Source organism: Caretta caretta, chromosome 1 (genome assembly GCF_965140235.1).
Source record: "Caretta caretta isolate rCarCar2 chromosome 1, rCarCar1.hap1, whole genome shotgun sequence".
Taxonomy (NCBI): domain Eukaryota; kingdom Metazoa; phylum Chordata; order Testudines; family Cheloniidae; genus Caretta; species Caretta caretta.
In genome coordinates, this window is record NC_134206.1 from 213,856,027 (window position 1) to 213,880,825 (window position 24,799).

At 45.7% G+C, this 24,799-nt stretch overlaps 1 protein-coding gene across 2 annotated transcripts in view; it reads left to right on the plus strand.

Annotated features, from left to right (window-relative positions):
* The window catches only part of LOC125632826 (scavenger receptor cysteine-rich domain-containing protein SCART1-like), a 68,168-nt gene extending 44,229 nt beyond the window's left edge, over window positions 1-23,939 (plus strand). The window contains exons 7-17 of one of the 2 annotated variants that reach the window (XM_048841662.2): window positions 4,514-4,828; window positions 5,308-5,622; window positions 8,849-8,911; window positions 8,998-9,312; window positions 9,659-9,694; window positions 10,062-10,199; window positions 11,072-11,152; window positions 14,221-14,304; window positions 16,331-16,420; window positions 17,514-17,666; window positions 21,789-23,939. In XM_048841662.2, the coding sequence (XP_048697619.2) occupies window positions 4,514-4,828; window positions 5,308-5,622; window positions 8,849-8,911; window positions 8,998-9,312; window positions 9,659-9,694; window positions 10,062-10,199; window positions 11,072-11,152; window positions 14,221-14,304; window positions 16,331-16,420; window positions 17,514-17,666; window positions 21,789-21,913 (1,715 nt within the window). In that variant the 3' untranslated portion in view covers window positions 21,914-23,939. The remainder of the gene's footprint in view (window positions 1-4,513; window positions 4,829-5,307; window positions 5,623-8,848; window positions 8,912-8,997; window positions 9,313-9,658; window positions 9,695-10,061; window positions 10,200-11,071; window positions 11,153-14,220; window positions 14,305-16,330; window positions 16,421-17,513; window positions 17,667-21,788) is intronic. The other variant, XM_075120097.1, reaches the window with a different exon arrangement.
* The last annotated feature ends 860 nt before the right edge of the window (window positions 23,940-24,799 follow it).

Genomic DNA, 24,799 nt, shown 5'->3' on the forward strand with positions numbered 1-24,799 from the left:
CAATCCAGCCTGTGCACGGAGTGGGGCCTGTGAAAAAAATAGTCTGTGATCAAATACTCCCAAGTCGGTATCATAATGCACGAGCACAAAGAGCCCATGGTAAGGTTGCACTAGCAAATGTAAATCTATTTCCTAACTTTTGACAGCTTGAATCTGCAACCCAAATAACGTTCTTTTAATGTAGTTTTATGTGAAATTTCCTATAAAAAAGAGAGAGGTAAAACCAAATTCTATTATGTGCACCCCTACCACTCACCTCCCCCTGTGACTCCTCAGTGGGGTCTGACCCCTACTTCATACCTTTGGCACGAGAGCCCAGATTGCTGCTACTATTTAACCTGCAGAACTAACAATGTCAGCTAGCAGCAGGAGAAGGCTGTTATCCAAGAAGGGAATGGGTTGCTGGGTCTGCATGATGGTTGTGGGGAAATCCAGTCTGGTCTGGCTCTCTCTCCCTCACCTTCAAAATTGGGGGAACTCCCACTCCATGTATTACCCCAGATTGCGGGATTTTCTGTTGGACCATGTGCTGTGAGAGCAGGATGGCTGGTGGAAATCCACTCTGTGTCTCTTTTACTCCATGGCCAGGTTCTTGGGGTTCTAGCCCCATGTTCTGCCCCCAGAGTGTGGGGTATGGTGGTAAATGGGCCACTGAGGCCAAGTGCTGGGTTTTGGGATTTACAGAGGAGTGGGCAGGAACCCAGTCCTGCTCTCTTCCCCCTCTACAGCTGCTCTGGTAACTCCGAGCTGGTCACAGTACAGTGAATGCTCTGCTGTTGCTTTGATGATAGTGTTAGTGAAGGGTCAGTGATTTTGACGGGCTGCTAACATTTTCCTGAAGAACTCAAATGAGAGAAGGGAAATGGCAATTTTGAACACTGTAGATCTTAGCCAAATCTGAACAGAGTTTCATGGGACAAAGAAAAGGCAGTGCTGTAGCCACAGGAGATTCCCTCTGCTGAATAGCCAAGACCTGTTGCAAACAATAGAGATGTGAGAGCTCAAAGAAAGATCACTAAAGCCTGGACCTACAAAGGAAGTAGGCATTGCAAAACTTATCTTTTAAGAGCTTAGAAAATCACAGGAATGACGTGATCTACAACACCTGAGTTAGGCGCCCTATACAATGAGTGGGAAGAGATAGGAGCCTTAGAATGGGACTCACAAAAGCCAGCTCACTAGTCAGGAAGCCTTGTAAATTAGTCAATGGGAGATGCTAGTGAGAGGGGTGTGTCCTAAACTCTGCCCCTCTCATGGAGACAGGCACCTAAGTGTATGTCTACCCAGCAATTAAACACCTGCAACTGGCCCAGATCAGGTGCTGCGAGGATACCAGAGCCTGGGCCCCAAGCCAAGCCCAAAGGTCTACACAGGAATTTTTAGCCCTGCAGCCTGAGCCCCAGGTCAGCTGCAGCCATGTCACAAGTCTTTTATTCCAGTGTGGATGTAAGTCTGAGCTGCAGGGAGGCACCAGTCTCAGAGCATGCTCCAGGAACTGGGGGAAGAGAGGCATTTCTGTGCCTAACTCGTGTGCAGAGTCCGATGTGGTAGACATGTCAGAGGACATCTAACTCCATGTAGAACAGCAAAAAGGAGTGGGGGGGGGGGAGGAAGGAAATAGAAAGAAGGAGTGCCGCTTTTATCCCAGTGGTTAACACACTCACCTAGGATGAGGAAAGTCCCCTCTTTCCCTGATAAGTAGGAGGGATTTGAACAGAGATCTCCTGCCTCTAGGATGAGCACTCTAGGCAATAGAATGATTCTTTCTCTGCCCAATTAGATTTATTTAATTAAAGTGGAACAATGTCAATGGGAGAGAGACCCACATCAGGATGTCTTATAGCCCAGTGATGAGAGCCCTGTCCTGAGTGGTAGTAGATCCCTGGAAATAGACAACCTTAACTCTGCCCTGTAATGACACCACACAATAACTTACATTTATGGTTAATGTAAATGGTATTTGCTCTCCCAAAATAGATTAAACAGATTTCTAAAGACACATTAGATTGTTTCATATTTTCCCCTCATGGTGTCAAGGGAGCAGGATCAGGTAGGGGTGCTCCTCAGAACTCGAGTGGGTCAGAAACCAGAATTCCCATTCCACAGGAAACTGGGAAAATTTTGATTTTTCCCTCCAAATTAAAATTAAAATTTGAAATTTCACACAAGCAAAAATTCCAAAATTTTGTTTCAGAAAAATTGAAACAACATTTTGTTTTGACCCCATTGCCTTGACTTTTATGTTTATTATAATTGTAATATGACATAATATAACATAAAAGTAGAAATGATAAAGCAGAAATTAAACATTTCAGCATTATTGAAACAATATGTTTTGATACTTTGATCTAAAACTTTGAAAAAATCAACACAATTGTTGCAATTTTGTCAAATCATCATTTTCGGATGGAAAATGTTTCTGTCTGACAAATTCAAATAGTTCTTCTGAGAACCATACTGGAAACCTCTCTCCTCTCCCAGCTCTCCGATATGATGCCTCTATGCATCCAGTCTAGAGTAGAGAGCTTAGTTTCTTGTAGTTTTATCACATTGCACGAATGGGTGGCCAGTGACCCTGCCTTTGGGGGAGGCTAGCCCCCAGCCTCTCCCCTTGTGCCCAAGGCCCCGCCCCTCCCCTTGTGCCCCCCTTTCTCCCTCCCCTTGTGCCTAAGGCCTTGCCCCTACTCTTCTTCTTCCCCTCCCTCACCCCCCCAGGAGCCCAAAGCACCCCACCGTGGCCCCCAGCCCTAGCACAAGGGGCCGGGGGGTGAGGCCCCAGCCCCAGAGTGTCAGGCTGTGTGGCTGCAGCGCCCCCAGCCCCAGTGCGCTGGGTAGCACGGCCCCAGCCCCAGCCACTCGGAGTCTCTGCAGGAGGCAGGCCAGCCAGCCCCAGCCAGCCTGGGCCCAACAGCGCTGGCACTGTGTACCACAGGAGAGGGCCTGGCCTGGGGGCAGATCATGGGCTAGGCTGTTTGGGGAGGCACAGCTTCCCCCATCTTTGATACTTGTTGCCCATGATTGCAGTCTCAGATCTGTTCTATTTACCTTTCTTGCCACTAGGTCTCTTTAACTTTTGCTCCTTCTCAGCTGATCCCAATGATTATATGTGTTTCATATTCTTTTTTACCAGACATATTCACTTCCATTTTCCTGAACTGAATCTCATTTTGATTTCCTTACCCAACGGCCACATTGCAGGGCTGGCCAAACTTACTGGCCCGCCGAGCCACATACGATGGTCTTCAGAAGTTCAAGAGCCGGAGCACACCTGCCAGGAGCCAGGGCTCGGGGCTTCAGTCCCATTCCTGCTGAAGCCCCAAGCCTCGGCAGGTGCACCCCATAGGACTGAAGTCCTGAGACCCTCCTCCCTGCTGGACAGAAGCTCCTACCCCACCACCAGACTCCAAGGCAGAGGTCCCGAGCACCCCCCAGCCCCGCACCACCCCGGGTGTGGTAGGCAGAGAAGGGGGGATAGAGGGAGCTTGCGAGCCATAACTTAATGGTAAAAGAGCCACATGTGGCTTGTGAGCCACAGTTTGGCCACCCCTGCCATATAGTGTCATCAGGATGTAAGCACAATTCTCTTTTGACTTTAGTGTGGATTTATATTTAGAAGTTAATGGTATATAATGGGGCTTTATATTTTTGCTTATGATTTCACACTTTTCAGTGTTCATAGTCTCTCCCAGTTTTGTATAATCTGAGACTTTTGCTATATATAACATATTGCCATTTTATCATTATATTTTGTGTTCCTCCCTGTAGCTGATCACATCCTAGCCAAAATCATATCTAAGTCAGAATGCTGAATGCTGAAAGCTTGATTTTGTGAGAAACTTTATCAAATGCTTTACTAAAATGCAGTTATTACATATATTGTATTTTTATCATCCATTTTATCATCCATTGATGTGATAGCTATTAAAAAGCAGTATAAGGTACTTAGCATGACCTGTTTGTAAATTTTAGCTGCTAATGGCTTATGGTTACATTGGATTCAGGATAGGAATATGAATTACAGGACAGTAGTAATCAGGATCACTTACATAATTGTTAAAATAAATTGGTGCCGTATTTGCTTTCCTCTAAGCTTCTAGTACCTCCCAATTCTTCAGCACTTACAAACATAATTATTAGTACTTAAGCAAACTTGTGAGCTAAATTATTATCCTTGAATGCCCTCTAAACTTATTTTCAAATACATGTTTGAAAAGATTTGAGTTTTGAAGGCACGACTGATTCTGCAAATCCACAAACTCTCAGCTAGTTCTTTCTCCTAGGTAAGTCAAGCATTCAGGATTAAGCCTTATTCCCTTATGCACTTTTAAGATCTCTTTACCATGCCTTAATCACTTTCTAACTCTGCAGACTTCTTCTCTTTATGTTTCATGTTAAAGACAGACTTTTAAAAGCATTTCAATATTTCAGCCATTGGAGCAGCATCATTGGTTTGCATGGAAGCTGTCCAGTTATCATTATATTACATATTACCCACTGGGATTCATCCTTGTAGGGAGCAGGCGGATCCGGCTGGTGAATGGGCCAGGTCGCTGTGCCGGGAGAGTGGAGATTTATTACAATGGTACTTGGGGAACAGTCTGTGATGATTCCTGGGACCTACCAGACTCCAATGTTGTTTGCAAACAACTGGGATGTGGACGCGCCATCAATGCAACTGTCTCTGCTCATTATGGGCAAGGATCCGGGCAGATCTGGCTGGACGATGTGAACTGCTCTGGGAACGAATCTGATCTCTGGGAGTGTCCTTCCCAGGGCTGGGGCCAGCACAACTGCAGACACAAAGAGGATGCAGGAGTTCTCTGCTCAGGTCTGTTCTGTGAATGATCTCGTGAGTTTGGTTACTAGGGATTTAATGAAGTATATGGGTGTTTGGGGAGAGAGATGAGAATAACAGAAAGTTTATCTCCCTTTCCATTTCTCTATCTGTCTTTCTTCCTGACCTATCCACCTGCAATGGTCACCATTAAAAAGTCTACATTGACAACAGTTAATATCAAGGGGTACTGGAAATATTGTATTATTACCTTAGCTTTAGAACATGGATTAAATTCTGAATCTTGGGTACCATTGTGTGTAACTATTGGTGAATGGTGTCTTTTAAATACCAATTCCATTGTTAATATGTCTGTCGCTGGTCTCCAGAAAAGTCTTTCTGACTTGAGAAATGAATCTTGCTTCTGTAGAAGAATGTGCAGGTTTGTTAGCGATCTCAGGGATTCAGCCTTCAAACCACAGTGTGTTTCAGAATCAGAAAATGTCACAGCCAACTTCTGCATTTCCTTCTAGGGCTCATGGATCTGAGACTGGTGAGCGGCAGTGCCTGTGCTGGGCGGCTGGAGGTTTTCTACAATGGGACATGGGGCAGTGTTTGCAACAGTCCCATGGATGCCGTCACCAGGGCACTTATATGCAAACATTTGAACTGCGGAGACAGTGGGATTCTTTTAAGAGACTTTACATATGGAATAGGCTCTGGCCCCACCTGGGTGGATGGCATTCGGTGCAATAAGCAGCACAGCTCCCTGTGGCAATGCCCGTCAGACCCATGGAATCAGCAGTCATGTAGTACCAGAGGACAAGAAACCCACATCTTTTGTGCAGGTAAATAGTAAACTATTTATACTATATAAACACTCAAACCACAAGTCTAACTCGCTGACAGGTTTTGATATAATTGTGGTATTTTTTATTTTCACTATATTTTATGAAATTCATAGTTATATTCTTTTAACATACTCAGCAATGGCACAAACTTATTTTCAGTTTCTGAAGTTATAGAGATAGGAATGTAGTCTGTTAATAACAAACATGGAAATCAATTATTAAAAAATACACATTATACAGCATGATCAGTTATGACCTAATCCAACACCCAGTGAAGTAATCAAATCGAAGTAATCAAATCATAGATTTTAAGGTCTGAAGAGCCTGTTAAAATAATCTAATATGGCAGGCCATAGAATATTAACCAGTAATTCCTGCATAGCCCAGTGGTTCCCAAACTTTAACAGCCCGCGAACCCCTTTCACTAAATTGTGAAATCTCGTGAACCCCCTCCTAAAAATGAATATTTCTAGGGATTTAAGTTGAAATTTCCTCCACACTCTGCACTGCGTGGGGCTCCTGCTGCTGCACCCCGTTGACCACCCCAGTCAACTGAGCTCCACTGAGCTCGAGCTGCAGGTCCCGCTGACTGCCAGGTCTCAGGCTGCCAGCCCCAACTGCCCGGCCCTGCTCTCCCTGGGGCTCCGGCTGCCAGCCCCGCTCAGAGCACTGGGGTTCAGGGGGCTGGCTCTCCTGCTGATGGGGGCAGGGCTCAGGCTGCGAGCCCCAACTGCCCGGCCCCGCTCTCCCTGGGGCTCCGGCTGTCCCACCTGCTGCCTCCAATGCCCAGGGTCCTCTGACCGCCATTAGTGAAATTTTTCTGGCAAAGCCCCTGTAATGTTCTGCAAACCCCCAGGGGTTCACAAACCCCACTGATCTAGCCTATACATTCTGGTTTAGCTACAGCATGTCTTTTAGAAAATCCTCCCATCTTGAATTAAATACTTCAAGTGATGGAGAAGCCACCTTGGTAAAATGTTTCAATGGTTAATTACGGTGACTGTTAAATAAACTGTTCTTTATTGCCAGTTTGAATTTATTTAGCTTCACCTTGCAGCCACTGGATCGTGTTAGGCTTTTGTGTACTAGATTAAAAAGCTTTCTGCTCTCAGAAATCTTCTCCTTACATAAACACTATTAACAAATAAAGCCCTTCACTGCCATTGTTAGTAAGCAGTGTTTCATACTCCACTTCAGAGCTGCAAAAACTGGGATCAGAATCCTGCTGTCTACTGTGGCAAACTCAAGTGTCAGCCAAACAAGAACACTGCTTTCCAGAAAGCATTATTATCCCCATTTTATAGATAGAGAACAGATAAAAAAACTGTCTCAAGGAGTCTGTAGTATAACCAGGAACTGGCTGCAAACCACTTGTGTTCTATGCCAATGCCTTAACCTCAAGACCACCTTTTTTACCTGTTGATTTCCATGGGTATTGGATCAGTCCCATAGTGAGACCCAGTAAGAGTTATCCACTAAATACTCCTGGGGAAATTCTGCACCACTGCGCAATGCAGAATTTTGCAGAAATTAATGTTATGTGTACAGAATTGCCTTTCCCCCCACAGAAATGGGCTGCAGTGCTGCTGGCCACCACTAGGGGCCGCTGGACCCAGCAGAGCCCAGCTCGCACATAGAAGACACTGCTGGGAGGAGGGGGAGGAAGCTAGAGAGTTCCCAACAGCTGCAGTTCCCAGCACACCCTGAGGGAAGGAGATGGTGGCATTCAGGAAACTCCACACAAGCTGGACCCAGCATGAGACTGTTTCTTCCTCTTGATCCCTGGGCTCTGAGGGGTAGGGGGCAGGTGTCTGGGCTGGGGGGGGCATGACTGAGCTCTGCGAGAGAGGGAGCAGGTATCTTGGCAAAGGGGGGGGCGCCGCAGCTGGGCTCCGGGGGCGGGAAGGTGTGGGAATCTGGGCCAGGGGGCCCCCGCATCTGGGCTCTGGGTGGGAGGGGGTTCGGGTCTCTGAGGGAGGCGAGGGGGCAGAGAAACAGGAACTGGGTTGTCATAGGGGTTTCTTTAACTCTCTACTCCTGGGGAATTTTTGTCTGTGTCTGTATTGTTACAGACATACTTGCTGACAGGTATTTTGAAATAAATTACCAAAATAATTGAAACTGGCATGATTATATAGTGTTATTCTGACAAATAAAATTTGCAGAATTTTAAAATATTGTGCACAGAATTTTTAACATTTTGGTGCAGAATTCCCCCAGGAGTAGACTAAAGAACATCAGTAGTGTGCCTTTATGGTTAAAAATCTTCCTGGGAATAACAATCTGAGGTCTGGGCTGTGAAGTCCATTGATAGATCCGTGTCTGAAGCATTATTTATATTACTGTAACACCTAAAGTCCCCAAGGCCTCAATGCACCAGGCACTGTAAAAACACCGACTGAGAGAGGCACTGCCATATGGAGTTTACAGCTGAGACAGACAAGGCAGGTGAGAGGAGATGCAGAGGGACATGGAGATGAATTAACTTGGCCAAGATCACACAACAGATTGAAGGCAGAGACAAAGATAAAACACAGGTCTTTTAAGTCCTATTCTAGTGCCATAACCAGTGTCAATATACTGCCTCTCAGTGTGGGAAGGTACAGACCTGCAACTCCTACATAGCTCGTTCTGAGTATTAATATTCCTCTTCTATTGGTTCCTGCAGTGATGAAGGTGCGTTTCAATTCATGTGTCTGTTTACATTCCAGTCACTGTGCAGGGGATTCAGGGATGTTGTCTGAGTGGGGAGATGGAGTAGATTCCAGGCTGGTCTACACTAGAAAATTAAGTCGACCCTGCTAATTTGCGCCGGGGGAAATCCATGCCCCTGAGCGATGTCATTAAACCAACCTAAATGCCATGTAAACAGCACTAGGTCAGGGATGCATATTACCTACACTGAGAACCCCTCCCTCCGGCATAGGTCGTGTGTACTCTGAAGTGGTGCAGCTGTGCCATTGTAGCATTTCAAGTGTAGACAAACCCTTAGATATACTGTCCTGCCAGTTACATAAAGACACGTGCATGCCAGCTGGGAACTGATCAAAGATTTCAAAATCCAGAGAAACACCAGAAGAGCTAATTATCCCAATTACCAGATTTTAGCTTTTGGCCAGTTTATAAAGTGCTGGTATTGGGGTTTGAAATACCAGTAAACCCTACTGTATCCTGCAGCACACATGCTGCCCAGTCCAGTCACCTCAATGTTTTATCTCCATAGGTGGGAAAGGGAAACCATCTCAGAATCCATTTGCTGAATGCCCGAACTCTACAGACTGCACAGGTATCTCTGCCTCTCTGTGTCTCCTCCTCAGTCCCTAAGGACATTCCCAGCTGTCCCAGTAACATGTGAGGTTTCTGTATTTCCAGACCAGGAGAAGTTACGTGTCGTGGGAGGAGAGGACAGATGCTCGGGGAGAGTGGAGGTTTGGTACCGTGGCTCCTGGGGAACAGTCTGTGATGACTCCTGGGACATGGCGGATGCTAACGTTGTGTGTAAACAACTGGGCTGTGGATCTGCTGTATCTGCTCCGGGCGAGGCTGCATTCGGTGAGGGGACTGGTCCCATCTGGGTGGAGACGTTGAACTGCAGAGGGACAGAGTCATCTCTCTGGGACTGTCCTGCCAAGCCCTGGGGTGAGAGTAACTGTGGTCATAAGGAAGATGCTGCAGTGAATTGCTCAGGTGAGTGACAGGAGATGTTTCTGCTTTATTATATAATTTTTAAGGGGGAGCAGGTGTCACAGCAGCTGGGTCCCCATTCCTGCCCACAGACCAGGCCTCCTTTTTCCTTAAAAGACAGGATGTGTTGGGACTTTTTTTTATTCTAAAGTGCTAGGGCATCAGACCACGTTGCTTCCTTTATCCGGCACAGGCTAAGCCGCTAAGCCTGTGCTGCTGTGAGGAATATATTATGGGTGAAATGTAGGTGATGTGCAGAGCACATGGGGACTCAGAGGAACAATCACATAACAGCATGTCATCACCCCCTCACTCCACACTCCAACTCTCCTTCCTTTTCCCCTTGCAGGCGTGACAGAGACAACAGCTTCACCGGCTACAACAGGTAACACATTCTCTTCCAAGCAAGGGTTAAATTTACCTACTGCCAGGCTCGCAGGGGAATGAGCTGGAACCTCCACCCTAAGAAAATGAGCTTCTTTACACAGAGTGTGAAATCTAAGGGTGAATGACACTCGGGTGGGAGCTGCAGGCTGTGCTGAGCAGGACAATTCCTGTCTATTGGTTCTAGCCCCCAGTGCAGGGCCCATGATTTAAACAGCAGCCTGTGAGCTGCCCCCATGGTGTACAGACTGGGTCCCAGGCCATTACCCTGCTTCCTAGGTGGTTCAGTAATACACTGGTGAGCTCCTCTGGGCCCCCCGGACTCCCACAGGATAATCTCTCCCTGTTGTATGTTCATTTCCACCCAGCTCCCCCGCGCCATCCTCCGACCGACAGTGGGAGAGTCACGGTGCCCGTGGTCATCTGCATTATCCTGGGGGCCCTGCTCTGCCTGGTCTTAGTCATCCTGGGGGCGCAGGTGCGAAGGGCCAGGGCACAGCACAGAGGTGGGTCCTGATTAGTGTCACTGTGTGAAATGCCTCTGAAATAGCGGGGGAGCTGCAGGTGTGGAGAGGGGCATTGGCAGAACTATGAGGGGACCTCAGGTCTATGCTAAGTCCTGTCTTATTTAATATTGTCATTGATGATCTGGCTGTAGAAATGACCAGGAGAGCAATAACTCTTTCAGATGACACTAAGCTGGGGGCATTTGAGAGCAGTGGTGACAGAGAAATAATAAATAGGGGATTAGAAAGACTGTAAATATTGACAAAAAATAGAGATCACATTTGGGAAAGTACAAGAAAATGCATGTGAGGGAGGACAGTGAACAGAGAGACTCAGTAGGAGGGAGGGTTTGAGGAAGAAGAAATGCTGGAAAAGAGCTTGGGTGATAATGGCCAAAAAATCAAAGACAATTCCAATATTTGGCACTTTTCATTTTTTAAAAAGTGCAAAGACATTTGCTAGTTAATGCCCACACAGTCCCTAGGCAGCATGTGTAGAAGTACTAAGTATATATATGTAAGTGCTATTTTGCTCATAGCTGTAAACACCAGTTTGGGAGAGAAATTATTTCAGGTGATACCAGGAAGAATAACAAAGATTTAATGAGATTAATGTACAATGGGAAAATTTTAGGCTAAATATGAGGAGAGACTTGTGACAGTGAACTAGCCCGTGGGAACCATCTTCAAAGGATTGTTGTGGAAAGGAACATGGTCTCCGTCGCCTTTCAAATGTAGACTGGACAGAGCATTAGGAATGTGCTGTAGGGATCAGTCCTGGACTGGCCCCAGGGCACAGGACTGGATGATCTAATAGGGTTTCCTATCTATAGTTTCTATGACCCTATGTAAACACTGTCCTTTTTTTACAGGTGCCACAAGACCCTCAGATCCCGTGTATGAGGAGATTGATTATAACCTGATGGGAGAGAAGCAGATATTGGGTCACTCAGGTGTGTGTCTCATTCCTACTGAACTTTCCATCTTGAGACCATGACCCACAGCTAGATATCCTTAGCCACCAGCTCTGTGAACCCTGGACTGCTGTGGGCGTTGGGCCTGTGAAGAGACCAGTTATTGAACTCATGTAGGTGCAGTGACAGATTAGCCACTGGGCCAACGGGGCCTGTGCCCAGGGTCCCCGGACAATTGCGGGGCCCTGGAAAAATCAGTGCTCCCACACCACAATCTGCTTTGCCTGCCTCTCCTGCCGGGGAAAGGGATCAGGTACAGAGTTTACCCCACTCCATATGCCTGCGTGGCACTCTTGCCAGGGAGGGGGGAAGCCCCCACAACCTGACCCTGCTTCTCGGCAGGAGTGCCGGGGCAGAGGCAGGGGACTACTGATAGAAAGGGTGGGGAGGGGCTCCCACTTGCTCTGGCCCAGGGCCCCACAAAACAGTAATCTGCAGCTGGTTAGGTGAGCCTCCTCCCCAGCAGACTCTGCTAGACCCTATTCTCAGGGCAGCCAGTCCCATCTGCCCATCCCATAGCCTTGGAGTGTAACTAATTGTGGGTCAGGAAAGTGACTGTCTCTGGGGCCAGGCTACAGCATCATTTGAAAACTGCTGGAGCAAGATGGGGGTGTCAACAAGGTGGGGGTGTCAGGGTCCCCCCTCTCCACTCTGAACTCTGGGGTAAAGATGTGGGGACCTGCAAGAAAGACCCCCTAAGATTATATTCTACCAGTTTAGGTTAAAACTTCTCCAAGGCACAAATTTCTTTCCTTGTCCTTAGACGGTATATTGCTGCCACCACCAAGTGATTTACACAAAAATTCAGGGAAGGGCACTTGGAATCCCTATCCCCTCGCCATATATCCCCCAATCCCCTTCACTCCCTTTCCTGGGGAGGCTTGAGACTAAAATACCAACCAGTTGCCTTAGCAAAGTGAGCTCAACCAGACCCTTTGTCTTTAGGACCCTGAAATCAATCAGGTTCTTAAAAGAAGAACTTTTATTATAAAGAAAAAAGTAAAAGAATTACACCTGCAAAATCAGGATGGAAGGTAGCTTTATAGGGTAATAAAAAGATTGAAAACACAGAGGATTCCCTTCTGAGGTCAGCTTCACAGTTACAAAAACAGGAATGAAACTACCTCTGTAGCATAGGGAAATTCACAAGCCAAAACAAGAAATAACCTAACACATTTCCTTGCACTACTTACAGTTTCTGTGGTTTTAGATGGATTATTCCAGGTATATGTTTCAGAAGATATTGTACCTGCTTGGCTTCTCCCTCCATCCGGAGAGGGAACAACATACAGAACAACAAACAAATCCTTCCCCCCTAGATTTGACAGGTTTCAGAGTAGCAGCCGTGTTAGTCTGTATCCTCAAAAAGAAAAGGAGTACTTGTGGCACCTTAGAGACTAACAAATTTATTTGAGCATAAGCTTTCATGAGCTACAGCTCACTTCATCGGATTTGAAAGTATCTTCTTTTCTTATTGGTCCTTCTGGTCAGGTGCCAGCTAGGTTATTTGAACTGCTTAACCCTTTACAGGTAAGGCAATCCAGTACAGCTGCCAAGGAGAGATTTTATGATACTTCATAATAAAGATTGCTACCCTTCCCCCTATATTCAGGACAGGGAGAGGGAGTATTTTTCTTTAAGAAGTGGTGTTACCTGTACAATTTATGACTCCGCCCCTACCCTCCCTCATGGGTACTCAGGGCATAATATAGGGCTCCCCCCATCCTCATGGGTAGTCAGGGCATAAGGGACCCAACTTTATCCTTCTGTGGGCTCAAGACTCTACCCCTCTGTTGGCTCAGGGCTAACACCCATTCTGGATGGATTCAGGACACAGTAAATATCCTTAAACATGTACAAGTATTTATTAACAATTAGCAACAAATCAACAAAATACACACACCAAGCATCTTATGCTCACCACTCCCAATAAAACAGACGGACGTCTCCTGATGGCCAGTCAGGGTCGTGTTGTTTGTGCTCTGGCTTCTGCACAGTCTTGTCCTGCAGGGTTAAAAAGTCCTAGCAGCTTTGGTCTTGAGCTGTATCCTAGAATTAAGTTCCAACAAGCTTGTCTTTTGACCCTCATTATGTAATTAAAATAAGGATTTCTCTTATCTATACCTTAACCAATTATTTTACTTAAAACATAGCTATGTAAAAACACTAACCAATCATTTGCACTATATGGGGATTCACACAAGCGAGCATGTGCACTATTTCATGAAATAACAAAACTAGCTTTGGTCGTTGTGTCAGTTTCTTTACTGAAAGCTGAAAGTAGTGTCTGCTGACTATTTAGGTGTATTTTTAATGTGGCTAGCTTGTTTTTCCTTAGTTCTGATTCAGAAAGGTATTTAGATGAAAATTTATTGTGATTCGTTTCATAATGACTTTTCAAGTTGCTTGCTTTGTAATGAGCGAGCGATGCATTGCAGATAAGGCCCAGGTGTTTGCCACCTTTAATAGTGAATCAAAATCTTCCTCCCAATCTGACTTAAAACTTTCGTTTTCTTCTTCATACTTGTGTTTCTTACAATCTGAAGATGTCATTGTTATCCACGAAATTAACATAGGGTTAAAACTTAAATCTAAAACTATTCAAATGTGACATATGAACAGTAAACACAGCCTGTATTCTGCAGAATGCAGGGAGATCACAAACACCCGAAGTCAACGCAGCACAACTTTTGAATACAGAATGATGCAATTTCCGGACATAATGCACATATGAGTGAGAGCTTCTCTTTCTGTGAATCTCACTCTCACACTATCGGGTTCACTCAGTAGGAGAGAAAACCAATTTTGAAATTCTTTCACTGATTTGTATAGCTTTTTTAAAAAATTGGTGTTAATATTAATTTTAACCACAACTTGTGTTAGACTGTAGTTTCTTCACGGGTTGCACTTCAGCTGTAGAAGAGCCTTGGTTTGGGTATGCCTGGAATATACAGATGCTGTAAATCCTGCTCTAGGACCCGAGTGCATCAGCCAGCGGTCAGTTTAGCTGCTCTCACTTTGATAACATCTCATTGTTGTCTCTCCAGTCTCCTATGCAGAGGATTCAGTGACGAAGCTGCAGTATTACACCGGGGACAGTAAGGAGGAAAACGATTCTGGATCAGAACAAGGTAATGGGGTAAAGTGGCATACAAAGACTCAAATCTGGGTGGAGAATTTAATTTCCACAGCATTTTCTGTTAAGGCTGTCATTTCCCCTCACTCGATTTCATGGCCCGGGACTGATTGTATCCCTTCTGATGGGATCAGATTTAACCAGACTTTCAAAGATTTCTGATGAACCCTGTGATGGAAATATGTGATCAAATCCTGGCTCTTCCTGTGTGCAGTTCATGGTACCCTCCCCCACAGGAGGAGCTGCAAGGAATGGGGCCCAGAAATATTTGCTTGCAATGGAAGAATCTGAATTTCACATCTGGCACCGAGCATTAAACAAAACCCTAATCTGTGCCCATGGTCTTACCCACCTGCTTCCATGGCATGAACACAAGCCTGAATCACAATCTAGCCCATATAATCTTAGAGATTTTACACTAAGTTTATATAGTCCAGTTGGATTCACAAAGGTCAGTTCTGGTGCAGCAGCTACTGTCCTCCAGACAGTGTGTCCAGTGTTAGCTTAGCACCAACACAGATCCAGATCCCATGGAAGGGCTTGACAACATTGCTATTGGATTCAGTGGGGATGGGCCCCAAACTATTTATGAGAAAGTAAAGGTTGCTGTGACACTGCACCCCATATTCTTCATAGTGATATTATAATATGATTATGGCATAATTATGAAACATTTTGTACAAGACAGGTCATGTAAGGTGTCATTGGAAAAGTTATGATTTGCTGAATATGATTATCCTATTTGTATGCATGTATCATTTTTGTATCTGAAGTTATAAATATTGACTATGGATCTGTATTGGGCTTACTCTGGAACACACCTACAGCCAGCCTTTCAGGTACTATAATGAAGAAGGCAGACAGTGCCAATGGCTCATCAACAAAGACAATGGGCTGTGGAATAGCTTACACTTCCTGAGAACGCTCCAGACAGCCTGTAAGTAATGGCTGCTATGACTCAGCAAGGTATGCAAGGGCATGTGACCAAGCCACATGACTCTGAACTCCATTTTGGGATGTCTGTATTTTTCCACAAACTAGCCTGGGAACCAAGATTAAAACATATGGTCCTGCCATATGCTAAATCTATATAAGGCAAGAAGTGACATCATCCGTGGTTCTTCACTCCTGACACAAGAAGACTCCTAAAGGAACAAAAGACTGAACTGGGGGAAGTGCTGAACCCAGGCTAAAGGGATTTCTAGCCTGTGTATGAAAACCTTGGGATTCCTAGCTGTAAAGCAAATGCAGCTTTTACCTTGAGAACCTGCAAGCCTGCTTGTATCATCAGTCAGGATGAGAAATTAAGTCAAATCCTATCCTTCTAGTATGCATTTTTGTTTATTTGCTAGGTAATTTGATTTGATCTGTTTGTTATCACGTATAATCACTTAAAATCTATCTTTTGTAGTTAGTAAACTTGTTTTTTCTTTATCTAAATGAGTGAGTTGGAATGAAATGCTTGGAAATGTAAGCTCAAGGAGCAAAGGCTGTTGCATTTCCTGTGCACATTGAGGGGGAGGCAAACTGGATAATAAATTCATACTGGCCGGGGTTTTGACCAGGGCAGGATGGTACAGCTCTGGGGTCCTGGACTGGGAAGCTGGCAGTTGTTTTGGCTGTAGCCTCTCTATTGTTGGTTCATACAGTGGCTCGTCAGAGAGCCTGCATGTAACTGCAGCTGGGTGTGAATGCTGGTGGAAGTATAGGTCTGGGAGTGGGTCTGCAGCTTGTCACAGCAACACAGTGTGAGAGGGACCCCAGGCGGGTGAGTCAGAGGGCTCAGTGGTACCCCAGTTCCAGGTGGCACCCCAGGGGGAACCTGTCACAGTGACACCACTCCTAGTTTGCAGAATGTCCATGACTTTCCCTTTTCTCCTTGATCACCCTGTGGCTTCTCCTACAAACACCATAATAAACAGCCTGGACTCCAATGCAACAGGCACTTAATGGGGAACTAGAAACCTGCTCAGGAACTGGGTGTGTTCAGAGGGAGCTGAGTGTTGTGTTTGCTTTTCCAGAGGGCGCTTCCCCTGGGGGGTCTCAGTTGGATTACGATAACGTGGAGGAGCCTGCATTGAATGATGACCCCCAGACTCCAGACGACCAAGGTGAGGAGTGAATCTGCCTTCTGGGAGCAGCATTATCCCAGGAAAAAGTTAATAATATTGTCTTTGTAGACACAAAAATTGTGCTTTATGGGTTTGCTCTTGTAAGGTGCTGAGCATGTTCAGTCCCGCTGCGATCAGTGGGAGCTCAGAGTGCTCAGCACTTCACAGGATCAAGCCTTCTGCAAGCAGCTGTTTGACAAACTCTTCTCCCATAAAGCATGGCTGTGTGCAACGGTTTAGTCCAGAGATGCACTGAGAGGACCAAGAAGTAGCAAAGCATGTGGTGCCGCAGGTCAGAATAGAGGCACATTAGCCAACCAGTGTGACTCTAGAAGAAGGTTGTTCTCCCCCTGCCCACACTGCCCGATTCCAGTCACTGATCCCTGGCCCTCACTTTCACGTGCACTAACATTACTCACAATATTAGGGGACAATCTCTCTGGGCACAGCCCTCTGATCTGCAGTAACGGTCCCTCTCCACCATTCCTGCCTTTGCTGGGTCCACTGATCTAGATGTGAGTTTCACATGCACTGTGATATGTGAAGGGATGTACAGATTTCAAACACAGACCCATATCTTGTCCTGAACTGGTGGCACAGCTTCCAGAGGCTGCAGATCGAGGGTGGTTTATGGGCCAGACTAGTTCAGGGAAATGGAACAAAACAAGATTTTAATCATAATTGAAAATTTAGGAAGTGGGTGATAAACAGATCAAATTAAAGTGTCATTTATCTGTTACTAATTACTAATTGATATATAATTAGTATAATAACAAATTACAGTGCAGAAATCTTCCTCTGATATAGACCCTACCCCCACCCACCTCTTTCCAGATCTCCCACATCCCCACCTGGGTTTCTGCTTTAGGTTCCATCCAGCAATTTACAGACACATCAAGTCCTTAAAATGTGTCAGATAAATGTGACCTGTATAAAATTCCTCTGACACTGAGGTTGCGAGGGGAGAAGGGTACTTATGATCTCTTATCATTGTGGGAGTGTCAGTACCTCGGGGCTCTTCCTACCTCGTGTATAATTTATTTCTCTATTCAGTGGAAGGTCTTTTCTCATTACCATTAATTCTCTGTTTCAGAGGGCCCTGCCTTGCCTGGAGATGTCCCAGGGGATAGTTATGACGATATCAGAGAAGTTTCTGACCCTGAAGATGATTCTGGTTCAGGGCAGTGTGCCCCAGAAGTTACTTGGGCCCCTGGAGAGAGTGACAGGAACAGGGATTCACGGAGAGGTGAGTGGGGGAAAAGCCCTGTTGCAATTCTTGCAGTTTGATTGCTAGTCTCATTATGGCTTGGTATACACTACAGAGTTAGGTCAATGTAAGGCAGCTTACGTTGACCTAATTATGACACTACACACTACAGCCTTGTTCCTGCTGATGTAAGTGCTCTACTACACCAACATAATAACTCCACCTCCATGAGAGGTATGGGGCTTATGTAAGTGCAGTTAGGGTGATGCAATGTCTGTGTAGACACTGCCTCAAGTACATCAGCTGATGGCTGTCATTCCTGTCAATTTCATGGCTCCATGCTAGACAAAATTGACAAAAAAAACCTGGGTTGGGAGCTCCCTGCTCCCAGCCAGGCTACACTCGCCCTGTTCCCTACTCCGAGCTGGGTGGTGCCTGACAAGTTCCCCTGCTCCCTTCTCCCAGCCGCACTGCACCTGCCTGGCTCCCCACTCCCAGCTGGGCTGCTGCCTGGGCTCCCAGGAGCCACCTGGACAACAGGCACAGAGCTCCCCGCCAGGAGCCCAGGGGGCCAGCCACACTTCTGGAAGCAGGGAGTGGGGATCTGGCTCCCAACAGAGGGAAGCCAAGAGATATGGGGCAACCAGGCTCCTCAGCCCCCCACACTGCCCATCTTAAGTTTGTGGAAGAGCTCCTGGTGAGGACCCACACGATGGGCAGAAGGAGGACAGCCTGTACATAAACCATCGCAGTAATTACTGCGGTGGCGTAAGTGACCTAAGATAGGCCAGCTTAAATTTCTAGTGTAGACTTGCCTGATATTTGGTAAAAGATGCAGCTCCTAGACTTAGATGGTTACATGATAATCTCAGCTTTCAGTTTAGAAAAGGAAGTTTTCTAGCCCTCATGGTTGCAGAAAGAAGTCTCAAATTGTTAGGGGGCTTATTCCTTCACCCGCTTCCTTCCCTGGTCCTTCTCGCATGACAGAGAGCAACAATACCCGAAGTCCAAAGGTGCAAACAATTCGATGTTTATTGGGGTGAACTTCCAGCAAGCATGATTCCAGTTTCCTTCCTTAGTGTCCTCCTTCCCAGCTCTGACACCACAGAGCCTTACACCTGTGTCCTTGTTCCCATTCCTGCCCTTAGCCAAACATGATTCCAATTTCCTTACCCCCATTCCCTGTTCCCATCTCCCCCTTTAGCAAAACATGATTCCAATTTCCTTACCCACATTCCCTGTTCCCATCACCCCCTTTAGCAAAACATGATTCCAATTTCCTTACCCAGATTCCCTGTTCCCATCTCCCCCTTTAGCAAAACATGACTCCAATTTCCTTACCCACATTCCCTGTTCCCATTTTCCCCACACACCCACCCACTCACTTTCTGATTGACTGCAGGCTATATAGTAAAACTTGAGTTCTGCTTTGCTATACCTTAACCAATCATTTTCCTGAAATTTAACTAACCAATCCTAACATATTGTAACATGATTATTTTCAGAGTAACAGCCGTGTTAGTCTGTATTCGCAAAAAGAAAAGCAGGACTTGTGGCACCTTAGAGACTAACCAATTTATTTGAGCATGAGCTTTCGTGAGCTACAGCTCACTTCATCATCCGATGAAGTGAGCTGTAGCTCACGAAAGCTCATGCTCAAATAAATTGGTTAGTCTCTAAGGTGCCACAAGTACTCCTTTTCTTTTAACATGATTATGTAACCAATTATATCCCACCACCTTAATTAGTTTACACCCAGCAAAATTAATTATACAGCAGACAGGAACAATCACAGAACCAGACAGAGATTATACAGACAAACAATAGCAAAGTGGGAACTATAATGACAAGACAATACAGAAGTGAGGATTTCACATCCCAGCTATTGATAAGTGAGTTCTTGCCAGACAGGATGCTATCAAACTAAGTTTCCTTTTACATTTTCTAGGCACTTCTCTTTTTCTGGAGGTGATAGGCACTATCAGGACAGGATTGTATTCCTAACAGCCCCATAGCACCTTATTTCAATGTGACTAGTTTGGAATGTGAGGATGTGACTGTTCGCTTCCTAGCTTATGGCTGCCTCTGCTGCTTAGCCAAAGGCCTTAGCCTAAGCACAGGGCCTCAGACTGTCACAGTAAGAGAAGGACCTTACACCGACAGACAGTGATTTTGATTCTTTCTTTTATACCTCTAGAACTAGCCAAGTGATAAGAATACACCTAAATTCTTAAAGTACAGGCCTTTGCAGACAGGCCTGAATATCTATATCCTAACACAAATCATGAACCAAGTTTAACCTAAAGGCTTAGGAACCAGAAGACAAACAGAAACCAAAAGGAAACCAAAATGTTTTTTTAATCTCAAGATTTTTAAGCCAATCTCATGATATGTGAGGTCTTACTCCTGATTTCCAAACACTTGGAGATGGCAGTGCTGGAAATGTCCATGTTTCCCCGTGACCCACAGGAACAATCTCCAGGTGGGAATGTGGGTTATGCAGCAAGGAAGTGACGCTGGCCAAAACGATGGCTGTGAGGAGTCTTCTCTCCTTGTCTCTGTGCGTGGACACATTTGAGATAAAAATTGCAGAAAACGTTGCTGGGCCTATGTATTGGGAGCAAATAACCTGGGACAGCCTCTATTGACCACTAGAGGTCACTGTCACTTCACTAAAATACAGCTATTGTTAAACTAATCTTCTCAGCTGTATCCGACTCTGACTTCTGCTAAACACTTTTAAATGGACTGAAATACATGATGATTCCTAGATAAGGCCCTAATCCTGCAAACACTGGAGCCCACTTGTCACTCTCATCATATGAATATTCTCACTGACTCAAGGGTGGCACCAGCCTCTTCCTGGTGGGGGGACTGAGGTGGGCCAGACAGAAAACGCTGCGCGCGGGGGGTGGGGTGGGGGTCTGTGCTCCTCCTCACCATGAGGTCCCACCCCTCTCTGTTGCCCTGCCCCCGGGCCAGGTTGCAGGCTGGAAGCCAGAGCCAGCCAGTGCCAGGCACTGGCTGATTGCAGCCGTTAAAAGCTGTCCAGGCAGGGAGACCTGGCTCCCGGCTAACAGAGCCCTTGGGAGGCGGGGCCCAGGAGCCTGGGCCAGAGCAGGTCAGTCTAAGCCACTGTGGGGAGCTCCAGACTGTCCACCTGCCCTGGGTGGCTCATCTCGGCAGGCAGGGACATAGGCTGGGGGCTGCTGTTGGGCACCCCGGCAGCCCACCTGGGCTTACTTCTCTGCTGCTGCTGGAGCTGGGCACCCAGCCAGAAGCTGCCACTCTCTCCACTCTGCCTTCAGAGCTAGTTGACTGGAGAGTGGCAGCTGCTACTGGGTGGCTATGGGGATGCTAAGACAAATTTTGGGGTGGATATAGCCTCTGCAAGCCCCATCCTAGTGCCAACTTCAGTAGGACTGTCCAGATCAGCAAAGTTACATGAGTCTATTTGCAGGATCAGGACCTGAGTGTCTTTTCTCCAAACAAGGTGGCAGTGCCCTGGATGGTAACGGGAAGAGGAGGGCCCTGAGATGGGGTTAGTTAGTGGCCTGGCTTCAGGTTTGAAACCATGCTCTTCAATATGCAAATGGCTCCATTAGCATTGTACCAGAGCACCTCACAGTCTGAGGCTGGGGGCTGAGCTTCCACTTTGTTCCTCAGAGGAAAGTGTGTTGGGATGAAATGTGCATTTCATTGTACTTGATGGGAATAACATGTAAACATGTATTGTGTGGGCAGGATGAACTCTATGACATCCTCCCCTTTTGTGTTACTTGCCTTTGCATGTCCCCTGGGGTAGGGACCCTGCCCTGCTCCTCCCTCCCCAGGTCTCACCTGGCACATGTCCCCTTAGGGACTATGCCAGCTATCAGGAGTTAGAGCAGTCCCTACTGAATCATCAGGAAGGTGTCATCAAGTCACTGACATCCCCACACTTCTGCACCCGGCAGATCTCAGCATGGAGAGAATCTACTCCCAGATGTTTTCTTTGTGGAACAGAATGACATAATGAATTAAACCTGTCAGGATCCCAATCAGAGGAACAGAGGGGATAATTCACAGCCCATACTATAGGCTGCTCACCCATGTTAGGTGAGTGCCCATGGGTGTAGAATAGATATATTGGCTGTAATGTGCATCCTTTGATATTTTCAGATTGGAATCTGCACTCCCTAAGAAGTGAAGGGGCCTCAGGGACTGAGAGAGATGGCCCATTCCCGCCTCCTGGAGACCCGGGTTATGATGATGTTGAAGCTGTCGTCCCTAAGACATCAATATAAGAATGATTGAGTTCCAATCAAATATCCTGTGAGGATGTAAATGCTGTATGATTAGACTCTTTCTCTTCTAAATGCTAACTGGGCATGGGGGCATCAGAGATAGTCCCTGCCACGGATCTAGTTCAGTCACCTTTTATATTGGGGTTTTATGTAGTTGCAAGAAATATAAGTGTGACTGAGACGGGGTCTGTGATTTTTCCCTGTAATTTCTCATTGATCAGATTGCCTGGATCTTGTCCTGCTTTTTTATTCCTAATATTTCTTCATTGTGAATTTCTGCTTTTTCATATTGAATCCTTTTAAAAAGTTGATTCCAGGAATGATGCTTCTCTCCCAAGGTGCACAAGGAATCATAAGGGAGTGAGATGGAGTCTGAACCACCAAAAAATAATAATTGCAAAATGTCACCTCTCGGTATTGCAGGTTGTTCAATAGGGTGTTGGATGGAGAATGAACGTTCCATCAGTCGTGTGGTAATGGTTAAAAACCCAGGAACAGAATAATCCTAACTCCAGAGATGGCCCTAACCGCCATCCAAACTCCAGACTTTCCTTTAAAATCCAGGAGGATAAATGGACATTATTTATAGGAACCTTAATGCACACACACAATTAGATAGCAGTTAAAAAGATACCCCCTTCCCATCCTCTTCTCTTCTCCTCTATACAAATTCATATACCATGCCTATTACTCTAGCACTGGAGAATCTTTCAGTGGTGCATTAAGAGTAAGGACCTTCATCTTTGGTTTATACTGATTTTTAATGAACATTTGCTGAGTTTTACAAAAATCATTATTCCGTTTTTAACAATTTTTACCCAACTTTTAGATGTGCTGGAACTCCATCTCGCTGCTCCAGGAGAAATGGCAGCTTGGTAACCTGGGTGACCCAGGCTACCAAGCCACCATCTCTCCTTCCAGAGTGGGAAGCCAGGTCAAAAGCACTGGAACAACTTGAGTGTTGTGTCAATCCCACACCCACCACATACATATTACCAGCTGTACAGATAGTGCAGATAGTCATCAGCAGTCAAAGCAAAATAAAGGTAGTGAACTACTTTTTATGATAAAATGGGTTAAAAACAAAAAACTGTAACTGTTTACATTTCAGAACATATTGGGGGTTTAGGGGGGCTTGAAAGTTTAAAAAACAAATGCACAAAAAAAATCTTAGGAGAAGAGAGTCATATTTCCCTGATATTTCCCCAGCTAACTGTCAAGTTAATTTTTTGTACTGATTTTCCACCATTTTTTAATTTTTGAAATAAACACTGAGACATTCCTTGGAAATTTCAAACAAAATAAAAATCTAAAAAGAAGGCCCTTAATTAAGTGACATTATTGTCTTTCATCATGTGTGTTCATTCTGCCTCCCTCCTGTGACCCAGGGAGCCAATGGGCAGAGGGCACACTATACCAGAACTCTTATCGGGCCTGACACTCTCATTGCTCCAATTCACTCATAATCTGTATCTAAAAGGTGTTGTGTAAGATGTTCTATGCAAACTGCTAACATGCTGCTCATTAATATAATGGCATGATGTATATATGGGTGTGAAGAAATAAAGATGTGTGCTGGAAATATATTTCTAAAATGTATTTGGCAGACCATGCCTAAGCGCTGCCTTTCTCAAAGAAAGGAATGTGTTTTTGCAGCTTGACTGAGTCTCCAGTGTAAATTAAGCAAGGTGTGACCTAAGACAATGAAAAGGACATTTATAAGCAAGGTAAACAAAGCCATCATGGGGGGAATTGACCAATTAACCATCTTGATGCGGGATGGAGGCTACACTCCCAGAAAGCCTCCCTACCTCTTGAAACAGGGTCAGTGGACTTTGAGAAGATATAAACAGAGGCAAAAAGTTGTTTTGTCATCCATCCCAGACAACAGGTCACAGCACCTTCAAGCCTATGACAGTTGAGTCCTGTGGTGTGGGGGACCAGGGATGCTGATGATTCGATGTGAGTTAGGAAACTGATCAGGCAACGATTGTAACTTGCTAGAATTAAATGTCACTTGAAAGTATGTTTTGTTTGTTTTATTTGTAAACTTTCCTATCTGTTACTTGTAATCACTCCAGCCTATGCCCTCATTAATAAACATTTTTTTTTGTTTGATTACAGTAACATCTCAGAGTTATGCATTAAGCTGAAGTGTGGGTTTTCAGCCAAACTATCGGGCTGCTGTGTGTACTCTGTCTCTCTGGAGGCAGGGAATGCAATAACTTATGTGAGGGTACAGTGAGAGGGACTGGGCACTGCAGGGGAGATGATTTTCAGGAGTCTGTGGACTGAAAGGGTGAGGTTGGTGTCACCCTTCAAGGAGTAAACAGGGTGGTGGAAGCCAGGGTGTGATCAGGCTGCTTATGTCAGGGCCCTGAGCCAAAGCTGCACAGGACAGAGACACCCAGGGTTACAGGACAGGCGGTGACGCAACCCCTTACTGGTCTGGGTGAAACCCCAAAATGTCAGAAAAGGGCCTTAGTAAAGTGACATTATTTTCTGTCATCATGTGTGGTTCATTCTCCCTCCTCCCCTAAGAGAAAAAGCACATACAGATTTTTATGGAGGGTTACAGGCAGTTATTGGTGGTTTTGTTTTATGATGTGCTACAAGCTTCTGTTAGTGAAGGCAGATTGAAGTAGCCCCCTGGCAAGTGGAACAGAAAGAGGTTCAGGTGATTTTTGTAGATCCTGTGGGAGTTTGTTCTAAAGTCTTTGATCAGCCCGCCGATGCACCCCACCTACAAAAACTGTCTGTTGCACATATGAGCTTTCCCCTGGCCTGAGACAGCTCCATTGTGCCTGAGGGACAAAGGTGATGAATGCAGTCATGGAATATGAGGGAATCCCTGAGGTGTCCCTGGCCCAAATCATTAAAGCCCAG